The 19,758-nt window shown below is 22.6% G+C and overlaps 5 protein-coding genes across 7 annotated transcripts in view; 2 read left to right on the top strand and 3 right to left on the bottom strand.

Annotated features, from left to right (window-relative positions):
* Positions 1-19,758, top strand: part of LOC127280969 (ATP-dependent RNA helicase vasa) — a 170,323-nt gene that overhangs the window by 88,593 nt on the left and 61,972 nt on the right. The window lies entirely within an intron of this gene.
* On the top strand, positions 156-9,810 carry LOC127280967 (two pore calcium channel protein 1-like). Of its 2 annotated transcripts, none has more exons than XM_051304405.1 (12): positions 156-598; positions 1,494-1,681; positions 1,968-2,132; positions 3,983-4,108; positions 4,664-4,971; positions 5,375-5,655; positions 6,115-6,333; positions 6,498-6,617; positions 7,096-7,435; positions 7,526-7,827; positions 8,004-8,110; positions 8,617-9,810. In XM_051304405.1, exons 1-12 carry the CDS (start codon positions 508-510, stop codon positions 8,875-8,877), a joined length of 2,508 nt encoding a protein of 835 aa, XP_051160362.1. In that variant the 5' UTR covers positions 156-507; the 3' UTR covers positions 8,878-9,810. The 2 variants fall into 2 exon arrangements, with proteins under 2 accessions (XP_051160362.1, XP_051160361.1); XM_051304404.1 differs by having other exon boundaries at positions 1,461-1,681.
* On the bottom strand, positions 10,800-12,673 carry LOC127280986 (mevalonate kinase). Its single transcript, XM_051304463.1, has 2 exons — positions 11,786-12,673; positions 10,800-11,445 (listed from the first exon to the last, which is right to left on the bottom strand). The coding sequence occupies exons 1-2, from the start codon at positions 12,671-12,673 to the stop codon at positions 11,185-11,187; spliced, it is 1,149 nt and encodes a 382-aa protein (XP_051160420.1). The 3' UTR covers positions 10,800-11,184.
* LOC127280992 (bolA-like protein 2) lies at positions 12,846-19,347 on the bottom strand. Its single transcript, XM_051304468.1, has 3 exons — positions 19,205-19,347; positions 13,073-13,167; positions 12,846-12,994 (listed from the first exon to the last, which is right to left on the bottom strand). Exons 1-3 carry the CDS (start codon positions 19,265-19,267, stop codon positions 12,904-12,906), a joined length of 249 nt encoding a protein of 82 aa, XP_051160425.1. The 5' UTR covers positions 19,268-19,347; the 3' UTR covers positions 12,846-12,903.
* LOC127280979 (dolichyl pyrophosphate Man9GlcNAc2 alpha-1,3-glucosyltransferase) lies at positions 14,783-19,352 on the bottom strand. Its single transcript, XM_051304443.1, has 2 exons — positions 19,205-19,352; positions 14,783-16,745 (listed from the first exon to the last, which is right to left on the bottom strand). Exon 2 carries the CDS (start codon positions 16,664-16,666, stop codon positions 15,017-15,019), a length of 1,650 nt encoding a protein of 549 aa, XP_051160400.1. The 5' UTR covers positions 16,667-16,745; positions 19,205-19,352; the 3' UTR covers positions 14,783-15,016.

Here is a 19,758-nt window from a genome sequence, read left to right as displayed (position 1 = left end):
TTGTTTGTTTGTTAACTAATCTTATTTCTATTTTTCAAAATTTATGAATCATATATCAAAAATATAAAAATGCACAAAAAGCACACAAATTAATAATCAATTTGAGGTTAGAAAAGGCAACGCGAATATAGAAGGGGAAATTCAGTGATCAGCTGATTTTGACGGAAGGAGAGAAGGCAATGCTGTCATTTGCATTGTAGACATACAAAACCATAAATGTATTTCATATGTGTGAAAATACGTGTTGAGGAATATATAATACAGTTATAATGCATGCACACATTATTATGTTCGTATAGTGTAATATAACAAGGAATTCACGAAGAAAAAGTTTGATCCAATAACAATCAGCGACACAAACCGTATATATATATATACATATATAGTTAATCACAAAAAATAATTAGTCTTCGATAGGAGGTTGAATGTGTGGGAGTATACTCGCATATAAAGCGATCATAAGAAATTTGAAACGAGATTTTCAATTTTTCTGTAGCAATAAAACAAATGAACAACAATATTTTTAATTCCGTTGACAATTACCAACGTTTCAACGAGAATACAAATCCAAATTACGATCAGGATGGATCCAGTCCTAGTGAGTTATTTTCATTTTGTTTATATATAAAAAAAAATTTTTTTCAAAATAATTTTAGAATTTTTAACCGCATGATGCATTTTTTTCATATGTGAATGCTTTATAATTAAAAAAAAAAAAAAAATAGATATTAGAGAATAAAAGTAAAAATAACTATTTTGATAATGCTTTTGAAAAATAAAATTTGTAGAAGTAGAACGTTACAATTAAATTTTAATTCAACTAATTTAATTAGTACATCAGGTAAAATAGACGCACCTAAATATAAATTATTAATACACTGATTTTTGTTATTATCGCAAGTAAAAATCTTATCTATTTATTGACGTCATTGTAATACACGCGAATTTCACGTTTTCAGCGCTCATAATTGTATATACTATATATATACACACTAATTTCTCTACACGTCTAATAAATCATTTTTTTTTTTTTTTCATTGTTATCTCAATTCGAAATATTGCTTTAATTTAATTTCACAAACTAATAAAAATATACATAAAATTGCATATCGATTTCATAATAATTTCCTTCAATATAGCAGTTATCATTTCCTTAAAATTCGACCCAGTGGGAATATATATCTTTGAAAAAAAAAAAAAAAAAATGAATCTTATCGGATAATGACCCTTCAGAATTCATTCATATCGTCAATGGAAAAAAAAGAAATTATGATTTATGCCAAGAAGAAACACTTGTAAGATGAAAAGAAATAGAAAAAAAAGGCTTTTGCATTTTTCCTATATATTCCTATTAATCGTAAAATTAAAAAGTTTCTTTGGGATCACATTTTTGGTATGGTTTTGGACACGCACACGCATCCTCTTTCATTTGCCTATGCCTTCCTTTTCATGTTTTTTAGAATATGGATCTATGTTGTCCTTCCATTCTTCAGACAGTCAAACGAGAATATCATCGCGCGCCAACAATGAAACGCCAAATGAAATGGGCCATAGAATTGGAGTGGATAGATTAGGAGGTGAGACTTTGACCGAAAGTGTTGCACTTTCAAGACAGGTCATGACCATGGATACGGAAATTTACTGGGAAATGAACTATCATGAAGCTTCAATTTTTTTAGAAGTAAGTATAATATTGATTTATTAATTTCAAATATTTTCCAATACATAAAATATAAATGCAAATAATTCCATTTACATTTACAGTTGATTGACTTCATTTGATATATGTATATTTCTTTAGATTTTTGTAAACGAAAACAATAACAGTTAATTTTTAAATCAGTGTTTATTTCAAAAAAAAAAAAAAAAGAAATGAAAAGTAATTAATTTTAATTAATCGGAAATTTTTTTGTTTCTTAATTAAAATTTGTTTACATTTTATTTTTTATTTTTTTTTTTTTTTTTAGGAAGGCAGAAATAATGAAAAATTCGATTCTCATCCGAGACATCCGGAGGATTTACCTGCGTATTTACTGGTTCATAATAATTGGTACTATGGCCTTGATTTGTTAACGTCGTTACTTTTACTAGCCTTAGCGTTTGTTGAAGAACCAGCAGTTCCACTTTTTAGGGTATTTATATTTTTTTCACTTTACATTTAATTAGTTTTTTTTTTTTTTTTTTATTTAATTATTTAATTATTCATTAAATTTTATTGCAAAACGGAAAAAAAGCTGCGATTAGAAATCAAAGAGGATTATTTAATTAATTAATTATTTAATTAAATAATTTACCTGAAGCAATAAGTGGAATTAAATTAAGGAAAAAAAATTTCTAAATTTCTCCAAATCTAAATTAATTAAAAATAAATCAGATTAAATTTAAAGAAAATTTAAATTACATTAAGAAAATGACAAAAATATTTATTTATTTATTTATTTATTCTACATAGTTTTTGTCTTCCGGCTTAGAATGTGCTTCCGTTACACTTCTTTCATACACCTCAATTTTAATAAAAGTAATCAAAGTAAATAACAAAAAATAAATTTTAATTCACATAAATATAAAGTAAAATTTTAGATAAAATCACATAAATATAAATTATTCTACAATTTAGAAAAATTAATAAATTATTTTTTTTAACAAAAAAAAAAAATTTTCTTCTACAATTAAAATAAAAGCAACTAATTGCAATTAATGTAACTTAGGTAAAATTAAAAAATTTTTTTTTAGATTTTTCTTGCAAAAGTAATAATACAAAAGATTCACATTTTGAATAATAATTATTTAATAACGCATTTTATTATTTATAAAAAATAATAATTATTAATTAATTAATATAAAATCATTTTGTAGTTTTAATTTTTCAAGTAAAATTTTAAAAAAATTTATTTTTTATAAACTTACATAAATTAGTTCCACTATTATTAATTTTAGGAGACAACGAATTTAAAAAAAAATTGATATAAATAAAAAAATAAATTTTAATAATTTCTTTAAATTCAAGAATTTTTTGTTATTTTTTTAATATAAAAATCTAAAATTATTATCTACCTTTCATGTTTTTTTTTTTGTTGACTTATTTAATTCAATTATGAAGTATTTTTTTCGCTAATTTAAGAATGAATAGTTTGGAATTTAATATGTTTAATTATTTAAGAATGCGTCAAAGAGTTTTAAAAAAAGCTTACATTAGAAAAAGAAATTTATAAATTATTTTAAAAATTTTTTAAAGTAAACAAAAACAAGAAAAGACTAATTTCAGATATCAGTTAGATTTACAAGATTTATGATCAAAGAATTAGAAGAAAAATTGTTTTTCTATATGCAAATTATAATTTTTTGATATAAAATAATTTTTCAATAATTATTAAAAAGAAAATAATTTTAAGGCAACAAATTTTATTATTTTCCAAATGAATTTGAGATTAATTTGACTTTAAATAATTGTCGTAAAATTTGAAATTTACTTCGTTAACAATTTGACAACTTCTTCATAGAATCCTAAAATTATTCTATCTATTGAAATTTTGAAAAAAAAAATTATTTATCTTTTCTATTTTTTGGGAATAATGTAAATTTTTGAAAAAATTCATAAATTATATTCATTATTTCGAAATCTTGAAAAAAAGTTTCAGCAAAAAATTGTTAATTAAAAATAATAAAACATTTTAAAGAAATTGAATTTTAAATAGATCACCAAAAATTATTATTAATGCCATTAATTGTATAGAATCATAAAAAAAAGCGTAAAAATGATAAATAAAGTTGAAATTTCAATTTTTTCCTAAATTTCGAGTTCTATTGTTAAAAAATATTTTTTTCCTAATTTTTCACGATTTAGCATAATTTCAAATTCTTAATAAGATTGAAAAAATAATTTTTCAGTCCTAAATAACGTAAATTTTCTTTTCTTTTGTTCTATCAAAATAAAAGAAATATAACATTTTTAATTATTTAACATATATATATAATTTTTCAGTTACCTGTCTGGGCACATGGAACAATCGAGCTTTTTGCATTGATGACAATCGGAGTAGAATTAGCATTAAAATTAAGATGGATAGGATGGGGAATGATGTTAAAACATAAACGTACAATGCTAAAGGTAATTTATCGTTCATTTTTCCCCAAAAATTTAAAAATACATTAAAAATTTATTTAAAACAAAAAAAAAAGATAATTACTTCTTAAAATTGTAATTATTTAATCCCTTTAAAGAAAAGCTATTTAATTTTAAAGTTTTGGAATTAATTTATTATGCAATATTGATTGAGATTTGTATTGTTACTTGAAATGGGTTACAAATCCTCACCGGATTAATCCGGTAGAGATTATAAAGTCTGTTATTACGTGTGTGTAAAGAGCCATTGAACCACTTAGGCTGATAATGTACTACTAATTAACCTGTGCGCATATGTTTAATATAATTATTATTATTACCAAACAAAGATGAAATACAAAAGTCTGTTTGCAAATTTCTATGGGATTACATTTCCGGTTATTACTGGTTCAGATCAATTTTTTTTTTTTATGCTCATTAACATGGATGATGACAAAAACATATTATATTATTAATAGAAATTTATTAATAATTATTTGTTTTTATCGATGGGATTTTTCTGTATTATGATGTATTGAGAAAAAGAAATTTTTTTTTCAGTGTATCACATTGGCGATTATGTTTGTGGAGGCATTGACAATTTTGGTCAGGCAATCGTCACATTTTCGAGTGACACGTGCATTACGACCAATATTTCTAGTTGATACTAAATATTGCGGTGGAGTTCGACGATTTATTCGACAAATTTTATTTACATTACCACCAATTTTAGATATGTTGGGACTTCTTTTCTTTTTTATTACAACATACATGGTATTAGGATACTATATGTTTAGAGAGATGAATTCACATTTTGCTACTCTCGAAGACAGTTTTGTCAGCCTTTTTGTATTACTCACCACGGCCAAGTAGGTTTCAATTTTTTTTTTTAAAATAACAATTTTTTTTTTCATAATTTTTCGTATTTTCTAAAAACAAATTTATTTACTTTACTTTTATTTATTTTTTTTAATTTTACTGTTTTTACTTACCAATATTGTACCAATTCTTACCAATTAAGAATTTTTGAAAAAAAAACATTAGCACAATTTTTTTTTTTATAAAAATTTAATTTCAATATTTGGAAATAATTGATATTGCGAAGAGCAATTATGAGAGTCTTTTACTATGAAAAAATATTAATTATTATTATTTTAATTTATTATTAATATTTTATTTCATTTTTTTTCTTTATTATATTTGTTAATTTATTTTTTTATAATTAATATATTTACAATTGTCAGGTAAAAATTAATTTGATTTTTTTTTCAGCTTTCCAGACGTAATGATGGAGTCTTACTCGAAAAATAAATTATATGCAATTTATTTTGTCTCATATCTTTGTACAATGTTGTACGTAATGATGAATCTCATGTTAGCCGTGGTAAATGAGACTTTTACTGCTGCTCAACGAGACAAATTTAAAAAATTATTTCTCCACAAACGAAAAGCATGTCAGCATGCATTTAAACTTTTGGTTTCTAAACAAAATCCAGATAGAATGAATTTCCGTCAATTTGAGGGTTTAATGCGATATTACGCTCCAAAGAAATGTTGGTTTCTATTTTATTTATAAAATTTCATATATCACAAAAATTAAGAGAAATTTTTCAATTTTAATAGCAAATGGAATTTTTTTAAAAATAATATATATAATTAAAAAATTTAAACATTTATGACTAAATATATCATGATTATTGTATAGATAATATTTTTATTAGTATTTTTTAATTAATATTTTTATTAATTTATGTAATTATATATTATGAATTCCATTTGAATATTTCATTTTTCAAAAATGTTTCTTTAATTTCGACTAATTGTCCCTGACTTAAACTATAAATTTGCTTAACTAATAATTACAACTTAGTAATTTGCTTACAATAAGTCATTATTTTATTCAACATTCAAAAGACGTGATTTTAATGTTTTAATAATTAGTGGTTAATTGCCTAACTATGGTAATTACTTAAACTTAAATTATATTTTAATTTAATTACTTTATTTTTCAGCATTCAGAGACGTGGTCTTAATGTTTAAATTAATGAATACATCGAATGTAGGCTATCTTAGTATGGAGGAATTTTTTTCCGTCTATGATGTGACAGTCCTCTCATGGGAACCCCAATACTCGAGCATTCCTTGGTATCATACTGCTTGGAAACCATTGCAATTTCTCTGCAAAGGAGCAAATATTGCCATTTCGTGGGCCTATTTTGATACCTTAATTTGTAAGCAACGAATAATTTTATACGCTCTAAATTAATTAATTTTTTTTTAAATTTAAGAATATAAGACAAATTAAATTAATTAAAATTAATATTTAAAAAAAAAAAGTCATGAAATGTCCATAAGGGATTGTTCGATTTGATTAAATCTGTTTTTCAATTTATAGACACAGCCATCGTAGGTAATGGTATTGCAATGGTGGGTCGTTTATTAGAAATTTCAGGAGATCGAATCGATTCAGCGCACAGATTTTCTGCCTATTGGGACACATTACTCTTTGGTGGAAGTGAGTATACGTAAAATAATTGTGTATTCTGTTAATCCATTACAGAACTGCAGAAAAAAATATTTAATTAATATCCACAAGGAAGAACAGACACAAATTTCAGACTTCACAATGTTTTCCCTATTTTCCCTCTATTTTAAAAAATCACCCTTTTTTCAACATTTTAATTCAGAATGACAGTTAAAAAAAATTCAAATTGATAATAGAAAAATACTAAAGTAGAATTTAGAATATAATTTCTCAAAAAAAAGTCGTATTTTAAACTATAAAACTATAATTCTTTTAAAAAAAAAAAAAAAAAAAAGTCGAGCTCTGTTCTCAAATTATTTTTACAGACTAAATATAATTTTAATTGAACAATAAAATAGATTTTTGAAGCTTTAATTTAAATAACCTTTTTTTTATTTTATTTTTGATAAATAAATTTTTGCTAGACAAATTATTTTATGAATAATTCTGATTTTGTTTTTTTATGCAGTTTTTGCAGCCGAAGCACTCATTAAAGTTTTGGGTCTTGGTGTGAGAAGATATTTGAGTTCTGGATGGAATTTATTTGATTTGGGAGCATCGATTATGATTTTAGTCGCTGCTGTGATTCTCACAATTTTTCCAACTGCAACATTTTTTGTTGTTTTCCGACCATTGAGAACATTACGATTATTCAAAATTAAAAAAAGATATCGAGATGTTTTTGGAACACTAGTGATTCTAACGCCACTAATGTGCTCCGCTGCAATTGTCATGCTTATTTTATACTATTTTTTCGCAATCATTGGAATGGAATTGTTCGCCAATTATGACATGAGAAATTGTTGCAAGTTGGTTGATTAACTATTAATATTTTATCATTATTAACTATTATTATTATTAAGAATTATTTAATTGAAATTAATTTATTTTATTTTTAGAAATACAACAGTGGAAGATTTTTACAAATACTCGGCAAATGAAACAACAAGTTTGGGATATTATTATCTAAATACGTTTGATAATTTAGTGGCAAGCGGAATGACTTTATTTGAATTGACAGTTGTTAATAATTGGTTTATATTTATGAATGCTTATGCACATATTGTGGGTAATTATACGAGAGCGTATTTTATGATTTTTTATTTAATTACAATGATTGTGTTAACAATTGTGGTATCAAGTTTCCTCGAAGCCTTTCGATTCCGAATTCAATACAAAAGTCAAACATCAAAACGAGATGGTAAAAATATTTTTCTTGAATATATTATTGAATTGATATTTCAATTTCATTTTTTTTTTTTTTTTTACTTCATTAAAAATATTAATAAGTTTCAAGTAGAATATAACAAAAAAAAAAAAGTAAATAATTTTACTGAATATTCGTTTTTTAATTTCTTTTTTTTTCTTTTTCTACAGAGGAGAAAATGCTACATGACAAAGTTGAATTAAAATGGGAGGAATTACAACCAATTGTACAGGATTTGCAACTTTTAGAACAACTTCGATCTTCGCTAATAAGTGCGGTATGTGAAAATTTTATTAAAATTTTTGAAATAGAAAGAATAATTATCAGATCAAAATTTCAAATTTTTTTTTCAATTCCTTTTCTCTTTCTAAATTATATTGTCAGAATTTGGACTTGTACATAAATTTATTACGAATTCTAAAATTCATAATAAGGATATTAGAACAGGGTAGGCACAAAAAAAAATACAAAACCTTTAATTATTAAAATTTTATAGAATAATATTTATAATTTAAAATACTATAAAAATCGAAGTTTAAAATAAATGGTTAAAATTCAAAATTAAGAGGAAAAATTTTAATCCAAAGAATTAAATGCGATGTAAATTTAAAAAATAATTCAAATATCGAAGAATTTATTCAAAATTATGAAATAACTGTCTGGAAGTCAGGGAAATGTCTCAGCGAAAATTATAATTAAATTTTTTTGTCAACCCTGTAATAATAATAATTATTATTTTATTTATTGTAAATTTTATAATTAAAATTATTATGTAATTTTTAGGGAACAATGGCATTTATTGGATCACGGCCTAGAACACGTGAAATTCTCCAAACAAGAATGTACACTAATGAAATTTATGAATGGCTTGCGGAGGTAAAATTGGCAGAGAGTCATGATGCATCGCGAACAATAAGTAGTTACGAGGAAATTGGCGAAAGTAGCAGGAATATTGATCCTGAACAATTAGTATTAAACGGTTTAACCAATAATACTCAACAACAACAACAACAACAAAGAAATTCAAGTAACATGCCTTTATAGTTTAATTTTAAACTATAGTTGATTAATTTTCTTCTTTTTTCCTCTTCATGTTAATTTGTTAAAGAAAAATTTTAACTCTTTTTCTATCCGTAGAAAAAAAATAATTTTTTCAAGGATTTAGAATTTTTAGTACAAAAAAAAAGAAAATTTTGTTAGACAAAAACAAAAATGAAAAAAACTTCTAAAGTTTCTAAAAGTATTTTAGCTGCAATATTTGATGGCTTTAATGTTGTATATTATTATTAATTTATAATTTATATAATTTTTTTTTTTCATATCATTTTTATCATTTTAAAAACGAAATCTTTGCTTATACAAAGATTATTGCTTTATTCATTGGAAACATATCAAATTTATTATTGTTACATGAAACAAAAAACACATTTTAGTGTTTAATGATCAATTTTTATTTTTTTATAATAAAAAAAAAAAAAATTTTATCTATTATTTATAGTTTGTAAATAATGTAGAACTAACTGATATTATGTGGAATGAAAAGTATGTTTGAGTGATTTATTTTATAAAAGTAAGTGAATTTTTATTGTTCACCTAATTTTTTTTTTTTTTTTTTTTTTTAACAATTGACAGTTTTCAAGAGTTACTTTTTACTTACAATTGTGTGATATTTATATACTATCATCGGAAAAACAGTAAAAAAAAGGGTAATTTTTAAGTGACGCCAAAGGCAGATATAATGACTTTTTCAATCATTCCATACATACAAATTAGTTCAAAATTTGCGTTTATACAAAAGTAAGATAATACTAAAAACAAACTTTAAAAAATGCTTTTATATCAGAAAAATCATTCCTCTTCATTTGAAATCTATAATAATTATATTATATTCCAATTATATAATTTATATTTATTTTTACAGATGAATTATATAAAATTAGATTAATTGAAAGTGAAAACAAATTTTATTGCGGAAAATAATTTAATTTGTTTTCCCTTTTTTTTTTAGAAAAGAAAAATAATATATATATGCGAAAAAAAATATTTATGTGTAAACTACCGTTAACCGTAGTAATTATATCCACAAAATCGCTACTTTTTTACTCAACACATCATTAAAATGCATTAATTAAAAAAAAATTTTAACCATTGCTTTGTGGATTTATTAGGACGATTAAACAATTAGCAAAGTTTGTTTATTAATAATAATAGCCCCTGGTCGGTTATAATTAACTCGATTGACGGTAATTTAATTAGTTTATATAAAATTATGCATATCTTATATGAAAAAAAATTTTATCGGTTATGTAGTATGGTCCAAAAAATAAGAAGTAAATTAATTTAAAAAAAAAAAAAAAATAATAATTAACTAATAAATATAACTAAATTAAGAGATATTAAATATTTTCATTCGAATGAATAATTGAAAATAAATTTCTATTCTATTTTAATTAATTAAATTAAAACCAAATTAAAAGAAAATTAATAACTATTATTTTATAACAGTACTGTGAAAATTGTTTTACATAGATATTCTACTTTTCCCATATTTTTTTTTTTCATAAAGATTCACCTTAATTTTTAAGTGCATATAAAAATATTATTGTACTTATTGTACTAGTTTTTAATTTATTTCAACTAGAATCTTTTTTTTTATTCTTAAAAAAAAAAAAATGCAAAAAGTATTATTCATTTAGAAAATTTCACCACCACGACTATTAAGAGCTTCCTATAAAAGTTTTATGTAATTTAAAAACTTCTTCCATTCGTCTTTGTGATATTACACCTATTATTTTGACTTTCAGAAATTTAATTTGTATAAACACTAAAAGCAAAAAAAAAAAAAAAAAAAAAAATGTAACAAACACTAATGTGATAAAAAAAAAACTTTTCTGAAATAATGTAGTAATTAAATCGTGTAAATGTAATTACATTTTTACAGAATTAAAAAATAAATAAAATTCAAATCTAGTTTTTTTTTGCTTTTATTTCCCCGAAGACAAGAATAAAATTAAATAAAAAATATACAGTTAGTAAATAATAAATATATTGTTCCCATCAATATGACACTATTTCATAGATTTACAAATTAAAAGGCACTAGTTCTCTTTTTGATAATACCGTATAATTTTCCTGTTTTTTAATAATAATACCATGTCACCTTTTTCTATAGAGATTAATTGATAAATTAGAAACAAACAAAAATTTAACTCCGGTAGGCCTCGAATCGACTTTAAAGCACAAAAAAAGTCGAAAAAGTCGCATTTTATTAAATTAAATCGAACAAAGTTGTATTTAAAAAAAAAACAATCGGAAAAAGTCGTATAATTCGAGGCCTGAATCCAATTTAATTTACTTGAAAATTTCTATTCCTGAACCCCCTAAATTAGTTAATGTAACGAGATATCCACTTGCCGTTAATTTTTGAGAAAGTTTATCAATAATTTCATTCGATGTATTTGGAAGAAGTAGAATATAAGCGTAACCCCCACCACCAGCACCAGTTAATTTTGCAGCGAGTCCATAATTTTTCGCCTCCGCACAAATTGCATCCAACGAAGGATGAGATAAATTACAAGTCCCAAGAAATCCTTGATTTATTTTTATTAACGTCTGCAAGAAAAATAAATGTTATTTTCTATTTTTCTCTTCTTTCAAGATTTTTGTTGTTTTTTTTTTTCTTTTTCAAAATGCTTTAAAACTTTAAAATAAAATTTTTATATGCAAAAAAAAAAAAAAATTTATTTATTTATCAATTTATTATATTTCATCTAAAAGTCATTATGGACTATATTTTCAAAATCTTATAATTTGTAATTATTATTCTTTAAAGGTATACCTTGGAATTTTTACGATATTTAATTTTTATAATTAAAAAAAGAAAAAAAATACAATTCTAATAATTTATTAATAATAAAATTTAATTGAAAAAAATTAAAAAAGAACAACTCACCATCAATTCATCGTAAGCTTCAAACAATAATTCATCATGTGCTTCGGGAAGTTCTTGAATTCTTCGAATAATAGCCAAAGCTTCCTTAGCAATGCCATCCATTGATTCCAATAGTGGATCAATAATTTTTGGATATTTTGAACGTAATTTGGCAAAAGTTTCAACTAAATTTTTCGTATTCCTTGGAACTTTTGTATCAACCAATAAAACACGCATAATTTTTGCATCATTAATTGGAACAAGACATTCACCTTTTCTAAATTCAATAATCGAGCCAAATGTACAAATTGTATTATCAATACCCGATGGTGTACCATGCATAATACGTTCACATTCTAAGGCATACGATGATATTTCCCTTAAATGTGAATTATCGAGTGGTGTTTGTAAATTTTTTTGCAATCGCGACCAATAATAAAAACATGTGGCAAGACAAACTGCAAACGATGCCGAACTACCCAGACCAGAGCTTATTGACAAAGCTGTATCCAAATGTAAATAAAATGATTTAATTACTATATTCTCTTTTTGTGAAATTCCAATCATTAAATAAAATAATGCCTCTAAACCCTGTCGTTGAGAAATTGTTTCAATATTCAATTGTTCAACAAATTTTTGTACATATTTGTAAAATTTCTCATGGCCAGACGATAATTTTATCGATGATTCACTGAAGAAGAAATCAATTATTTGTTGCAATGATATTTGTTGATTTAAATTTATTTTTGGCATTGATATTTCAATGTAATTTTTTTCCAATATTTGTTCTTTAAATTTCAAATTTGTTCTTAATGATAAACTCGCAGCAACTGCTGTTTTTCCATAGACAACTGAATGTTCACCGAAAAGAATCACTTTTCCTGGCGCTGATACTTTGAACTCTGCCATCTTTTTTTTTTTTTTTTAATGAATTATTAATTTCTCTTATGAAACAATTAATTTGATAAAAGTCAATTCGATTAAATTTTCAATGTGATGAAAAAAATATTGATTTTTTATATAATAATAAAATTAATTTACAATATTAACGGAATAGTGAACATTTACAAGTTTTTTAGCACATGACTTCGGGATTCTTTTTTATAATTCACAATTAAAAATTATTATTTACTTATAATTTACTCTTTCTCCCATTGTTCAGGAGTTAATGTTTTTTGTGAAAAGGCATGAATTTCTTTCAATTCCTCCGACAGTACTGAATTGACTAATCTGAAATATAAATTAACACATTGAAAACTGAATTCATTAAAATTATCAATAATTATATATTCGTGAACTAAATATTACCTGTGTCTTTGTAATAGCGGCTTCCCTTCGAATTTATTCGAAACTATTACAGCTGCAAATTTTGCCCCACAACCATCGGATTGATCAACAACTTCCTGAAACAAATAATTAACATTATATTACAGATGTTTATAATTATTTTATCGTTCAAGGTTTTAAATATAAAAAAAAATATATATATCGTTTTCGATATTAAATTATAATATTATAAATAATTCATTATTTATTAATCATAATTATTAAATTATAAATTTTTTTTTTGTTTTATTATTTTAAAATTAATTTCTATTAACACTTGACGTTCCTTTGAATAATGAATTTTTTACGTCGGTGAAATTCACAACTTTTATGATCAATAATGGAAAAAAATTTTTCACGTAGAAAATAATAACATTTTTGAAATAATAATTTTTTTTTTAATTAAAAATTGTTAATTAAAAGTTTAACATTTTTTTGCAAATTCTAGAAATTTTTTTTATCAAATTACAAAAATTAATTCAAATTATAAACAATTATTAAATTACATAAAAATTTTAATTGAAAAATAGTTTAAGATAATTAAATTTGTCAAGAATTTCATTAAAATTATTAAAAATAATAAATTTAGTGAAGAATTTCAGTTAAAAATTTGTTAAATAATTGAAATAAAGAAGATCTGAAGAAGATCTGCATTGTATACTAAAAAAACGTATTATGTTTAAAATTTTTTTAAAAAATGTAAAAAAATGTAGAAAAAAGTCGTATTTTTGAAAAACAGTCGGAAAAAGACGTATAATCCGAGGCCTGAAATTAATTAAAATTATTAATTCATTAAAATTAAATTCAATTATTTTAAAAATCCCCATTTTCAAAAATATTAATTATATGAAAAATGTAACTTTATTTCAATTTTAATTATTTAAAAATTCAATTATTTTAACGATGCTGAAGTTCAAAATGTTTTATGATAAACGATTTTTAAAGAAATATTTTTTTTACATTGTTTATTGATGAAAAAATTATAAAAACCTGTTTTTTAAAGAAAACTTTTTATAATTTTCCGTTTTAGAAAAATTTATTTTTTAATTGTTGATTATAAACGTTATTTAAGCATAGTTTATTTTTTAAAAATATATTTAAAAATATTTTTTATAAAATTAACAATTTCTTTTTATCAATTTAATTATTTTTATACTTTAAACAATATTAAAATCAAATTTAAGGTTTTTATTGTAAAAATTGAGATATAGTTTTATCACTTTTTTTCAAAATCTTATAAAATAAAAAAAAAAAAAAATTTTTGAAAATAATTGATGGTAAAAAATTTGCTATCTTACAAACTATTGAATTTTTAAAAATAATTTGTGAAATAGAAAATAATAGGAAACAGATAATGAACAATTGAAATTTTAATGAAATTTTAAAATTTAGCTCCTGTGTTAAATAAATAAACAATTTTAAAAAATAATTAAAATTAAAACCTATTATTTCAAAATAATTATATTTTATAATATAGTTCAATTTTTAAATAATTGTATAAAAAATAAAATAATTTTAATATAATTAAATTGTATTGTTATTATCTTTAATTTGGATATAATTCTTTAATTTATACTGAAAATAAATTTTTTGTCAAAAATAATTCAAAAAAAAAAAAAATAAATAATAATAAAAATGTGTTATTTAAAAATGAAGAAAAATAGTAAACAATTATAAAAAATAAATTGGTAATTAGTTATTATTTAAATTATGTTTTATTATATATACAAATTGTATAAATAAAAAAATAATTTACAATTTTTTTTCTCACACTCGACGGATTCAATTTTCGCAAAACATACAGAGACTTTATACATTATTATAATAATTCATTCAACATTATTTTTCACTCGAATATACAATGCAAACTTATGACAATAATAATAATAATTCATTCTATAATTGACCGTCATTTATTTTTAATAGTTAATTAAATTTTAATTTCCCTTGACGTGTTTTTAATGTAAATTGACGATAATTAAAGTACAAACAGAAAAGAATAAAATGTCCACACGAATAGACGGACAACAATAGTGGAAATAAATCAGGATAAATTTTTCTTGGTTTCATAAATTTACAGCAAAATGTTAATAGTACAAATCCACTAATTGACAAATAAAAGAGAATAATTATCAATCGTTTATTACAAACAATCGATATTAAAGACTCTTTTAATGTAACTTTCGTCTCTTTTTCTTTCTGATTTTTTAATTTCGATTTTTTACTCAAAGCTTTACCTTTAGATTTTTCTTTCTTTAATTTTGAATTTTGTTCCTCATTATTATAATTAATATTTGAATCGTTTAAAAAATAAGATTCCGTGAACCAAAGCCACGAAATTGAAACAGAAAAGAAAATTGTCAATGCAAAAAATGCAATAAGAAGACCATCTTTAATTATTAATGGTATCATGCTAAACGATGATATTAATAAAAACCAAAAACAAGCAAATGGTTCATATTGAAAATATAAAGCGACAGGAATTGCCGCAAGAAGAATTGATTTCTCATGAACTTGATATGAAAAAAGAAAGAATGCCAATGATGAATTAATTTGTGAAATAATAAATTTTTGTTTCGATGGTCGAAAATACATATCAAGACAACTTGGTAATAGAGCAATTGTCGTTGTTATAAGACAAATTTGTGCCAAATGTATATTATCAAAAATATCCCTTAATTTAATAACAACATTAATTGTACACCAAAAATTTGCAACTTTATCCTCAAATACACCTCTTGCCAATGGAAATAATCTCATAATAACACTAAAAAATGTTCTACTATTCCAAATAAATGGAAACCAAACAAGAAGAAATGTCACAATAACTGTGAATGTAACATAAAATAAATTCAAAAGACACTTTGAAATTAATCGTTTATTAATTGGTGTATTCGTTCCAAGAATATAAACAAAAAATGGAAGCGCATGATATAATTCCATTTGTTTATAATTTAATGCCAATATAAATAAAAATGAACCTAAATTTAATGAATTATTTAAAATTGATCCAAGTCCAGCAACAAATAAACCCAATGAAATAGAATTATATTGAAAATGACCATAATCAATTAAAATAAGACCCGGATAGAATAAAATCACAGCCAATAATGAAACACGTGTTGAAAATTGATAAATCAAATTTGTCTCTTCTTTAATTTTTTTTTCAATAAATGTAAAAATAAAATATAAAATAGCCGGTAAACAAATAAATAAATCAGCTAAAAAAACAGTGAGACGCATAAATAATTTATGATCAAATGATTCAAATCCACGAGAATCATGAAGTGTAATATATTTTGAATCAATTTTTTGTGCAATTTTTCCCAATAAAAAACTATGATACGCCGTTAATGGTGGATAATCTAATCCCCAATAATCAAGATTATTGTCAGTGGAATTTTTGTACCACTCTTCAATGGGAAGATTTACAGTAATTTCTTGCCAATGTCGTTGTGCTTCATAATCTCCATACATTGGAGGTTGACCTTCTCCGCTATAAGGATGATAGGTAACGCACCATCGTAAAATTAGAGCCACGTTAATTACGCAAAATGTTTGTATTTTTTCCTGCATTGTTTTGATTTTTGTACTGTGTGGTTGTTTTTTTTTTTTTTTGTTTGTTCTTTTATTTGTTTTAGAAAATTTGCCGATCCTGGAAAAGAACACTAGAATTCACTTCTGTATTCAAATATTTTGAAAAACAATTTTATTATTTTCTGTTTATATTGTTTGAAATTTTTTTATATTTAGAGACTATTTCAAAAAAAAAAAAAAAAAAAAAAAAAAAAAAAAAAAAAAAAAAAAACTACGTTGGTGAAGTTTGCAACGTTTATGATTAACGATTGAAAAAAAAATATATTTTTCACTCAAAAAATAATAACTAATTTTTTGCCTACAATTTTTTTTGTCAAAAAATTATTGATCAAGAAACGTTGCAAAAAAAATTTTTTTGATAAATAAATAAATAAATTGCATAGAAAAAATTTTTTCTCTTCTCAATCGTTGATCATAAACGTTGTAAACTTCACCGACGTAAAAAAATTTTGAAAAAGAATTTTATTATTTTCTGTTTGTATTATTTGAAAAATTTTATAATTAGAGAATGATACAGGCTTCGAAGCGTAGTAAGAGATTAAGAAAAGTATGAATAGGTATCATTTTTTTTTTAAAAAGAAAGTATCCCCAAAATTGAAAAAAAGTATGCAAAAAATGGCATCTTTAAAATGAAATAAAATTAGTTTTCTAAGTTTGATGTTAAAGTGTAAATATTTTCTTATCTAAAAAAATTGAAAGAAAAATTCTGAGGAATAAAATTAACATAATTTTTCTCATGATTATTTAAAACAAAAAAAAAAACTATCTATTGTTAAATTTCGATTAACTTTTTGTTTTTGGCACAACAGTAGGAGCGTATGATTATTCCATAAAAATGATTTTTAACATAAATTAATTTTTATTTTACAAAATAGCATTTAATAGAGAATTTTTTTTAAACGAATCTTTACTCAACGGAATTTTCAAAGTACCAAATTTTTTATTTGATTGAATTTTTATTTTACAAAATTTCTCTTTACACAATTGTTTCTTGAAAAGAATTCTAATTTAACCTATTTTTAATTTATTAGAATTCTCATTTAGTAGAATTTTAAGTTATTCGAATTTTTAAATCCTAAAACTTGAAATCGGAAACTTATATAAAATATTTAGTATTTTAAAACAACAATTATAATTCAAAATCTCAAAAAAATTCAATTATTTCTAAAAATCTTAATTCAAAATTCAATTATTTTTAAAATTTGTATCTAAAATTCTTTGCTAAATTAATAATTTCAATCCAATTATTCAAAAATTCAATTAAATAAAACATTTTTTTAATCAAAATTCTCTAAAATTCAATTAATGTTGAAAACTTTGTTAATAATTTTCATCAATTCTAATTTACAAAAAATTTAATTCAAAATCTCCTGAAATTCAATTATTATTAAAAATTTTGATTCAAATTTTTTGTTGAAATAATTATTTCTAATAATTTTAATCAAGATCTTGGCATTTCAATTATTTAAAACATTTTTCAATTCAAAATACTCGAAAATTCAATTATTGTCTGAATTTCGGTTAAATTAGAATTATTTTTAGAAAAAACTGTTGAGTAAAGAAAAATTTTGTAAAATAAAAATTGTGTCAAAAAAAATTTTTTCAAATTAAAAATTCTATTGAGTAAAAAGGTCGTTTAAAAAGAAATTATGTTAAATGCTATTTTGAAAAATGAAAATTCGTGTAAAAAATAATTATATAAAGCAGTAGTTAAGGCCAATAATAAATCATCAACTTGGCAAGCTTTTAGGAATAAAAAAATTCGATAAAATTTAAAATTCTTGAATTTTGTCATTTTTAAAATTATTTTTGGAAAAAAGTAGTATTTAGTGGCTTTTGGCCAAAATTAATAGTAAAATAGTTGCCTTGTCGAAAAAAAGTATCAAAAAAGTAAAAAAAAGTATGTCACTTCGAAGCCTGAATAATAATTTTCATTGTAGTTATTATTTATTTTATACAAATTTTAAAAGAGTTTGCATTATATCTAGAATTTTAAGAATGAATCGAAGCAAAAGTTAGTTTAACTTCATATTTTCGTGTTTTTAAAAGAAAAAAAATTTACTCTTTAAAATTATCAGTGTAAGTGTAAAAAATTTAATTTTTAATATTTTTAATCATTAAAAGTTGCATTTTGAATAAAAATCGCAAATTTCTAACAGGAAACAATACAATTTTTTTTACAAACGCAATACAAACAATTTACGTAACATAACCTAAAATTTAGTCATTTTTACATGACAGAAAATTTTAATCTTTATCCAAATGGAATTTTCAATAATTCAAAGTATATTAAAAATAAAAAATTAAATTTAAAAAAAAAACTTAAATTAAAAATTATTTTCTATATGTTAAAAACATGAAAATGAAGTAGAACTAACCTTTATTATAATCAACTTCAATTTTTCCATTAAAGATTTTAAAATATTTCAAAAATATTTTGCCCTAAAAATTTAGTTATGAAAATTTCTTACAATATTTTATATAAAATGAAAAAAAAAAAAGATAAATAACACTTACCACGTGTACCGCGTCCAGGTCTTTTATCAATTTATTCCGTATGTGATCTTCGGTATATGGCATATTTAAATAAGAATTAACTGTTCTTTGCCAACAAGTGGCGTGACCCTTGGGTGAACGTGGAGGATAGCCTTTAGTCAGATTACTGATTACTTTTCTTTCAAAATGTGTACGGTTAAATAGTATAATGCATTTGACGATTAACGTCAAATTGACGTGGCGACAAGTTTAAGGTTAATATTTATATTTCTTTTGCAAATAAAAAATATTTTCATAAGAATTTTCTTTTTAAAATCCAACTGATAACCTATTACAATAATAATTATTGCCTTTTATCAATGATGTAAGGAACTTGTCATTTAAATCATTCAAATTTTACAAAATAAATAAAATATGTATAGCCTATAGCATTTATCAACAATAGACAGGGTTGAGAAGTTAAAAATTAAATTTGCATGTCACGTGACATTTGACAAATGCGCAATAATTTACTGCGCAATGAAAAATTTGGAGTTTCACTACTGTGATCAAAGCTTAATTATGTTTGTTCATAG

The sequence above is a fragment of the Leptopilina boulardi genome, unplaced genomic scaffold, assembly GCF_019393585.1.
Source record: "Leptopilina boulardi isolate dan_hultmark-lab unplaced genomic scaffold, ZJU_Lbou_2.1 LbouV2_259, whole genome shotgun sequence".
NCBI lineage: Eukaryota > Metazoa > Arthropoda > Insecta > Hymenoptera > Figitidae > Leptopilina > Leptopilina boulardi.
This window is presented reverse-complemented; position numbering and strand designations above follow the sequence as displayed.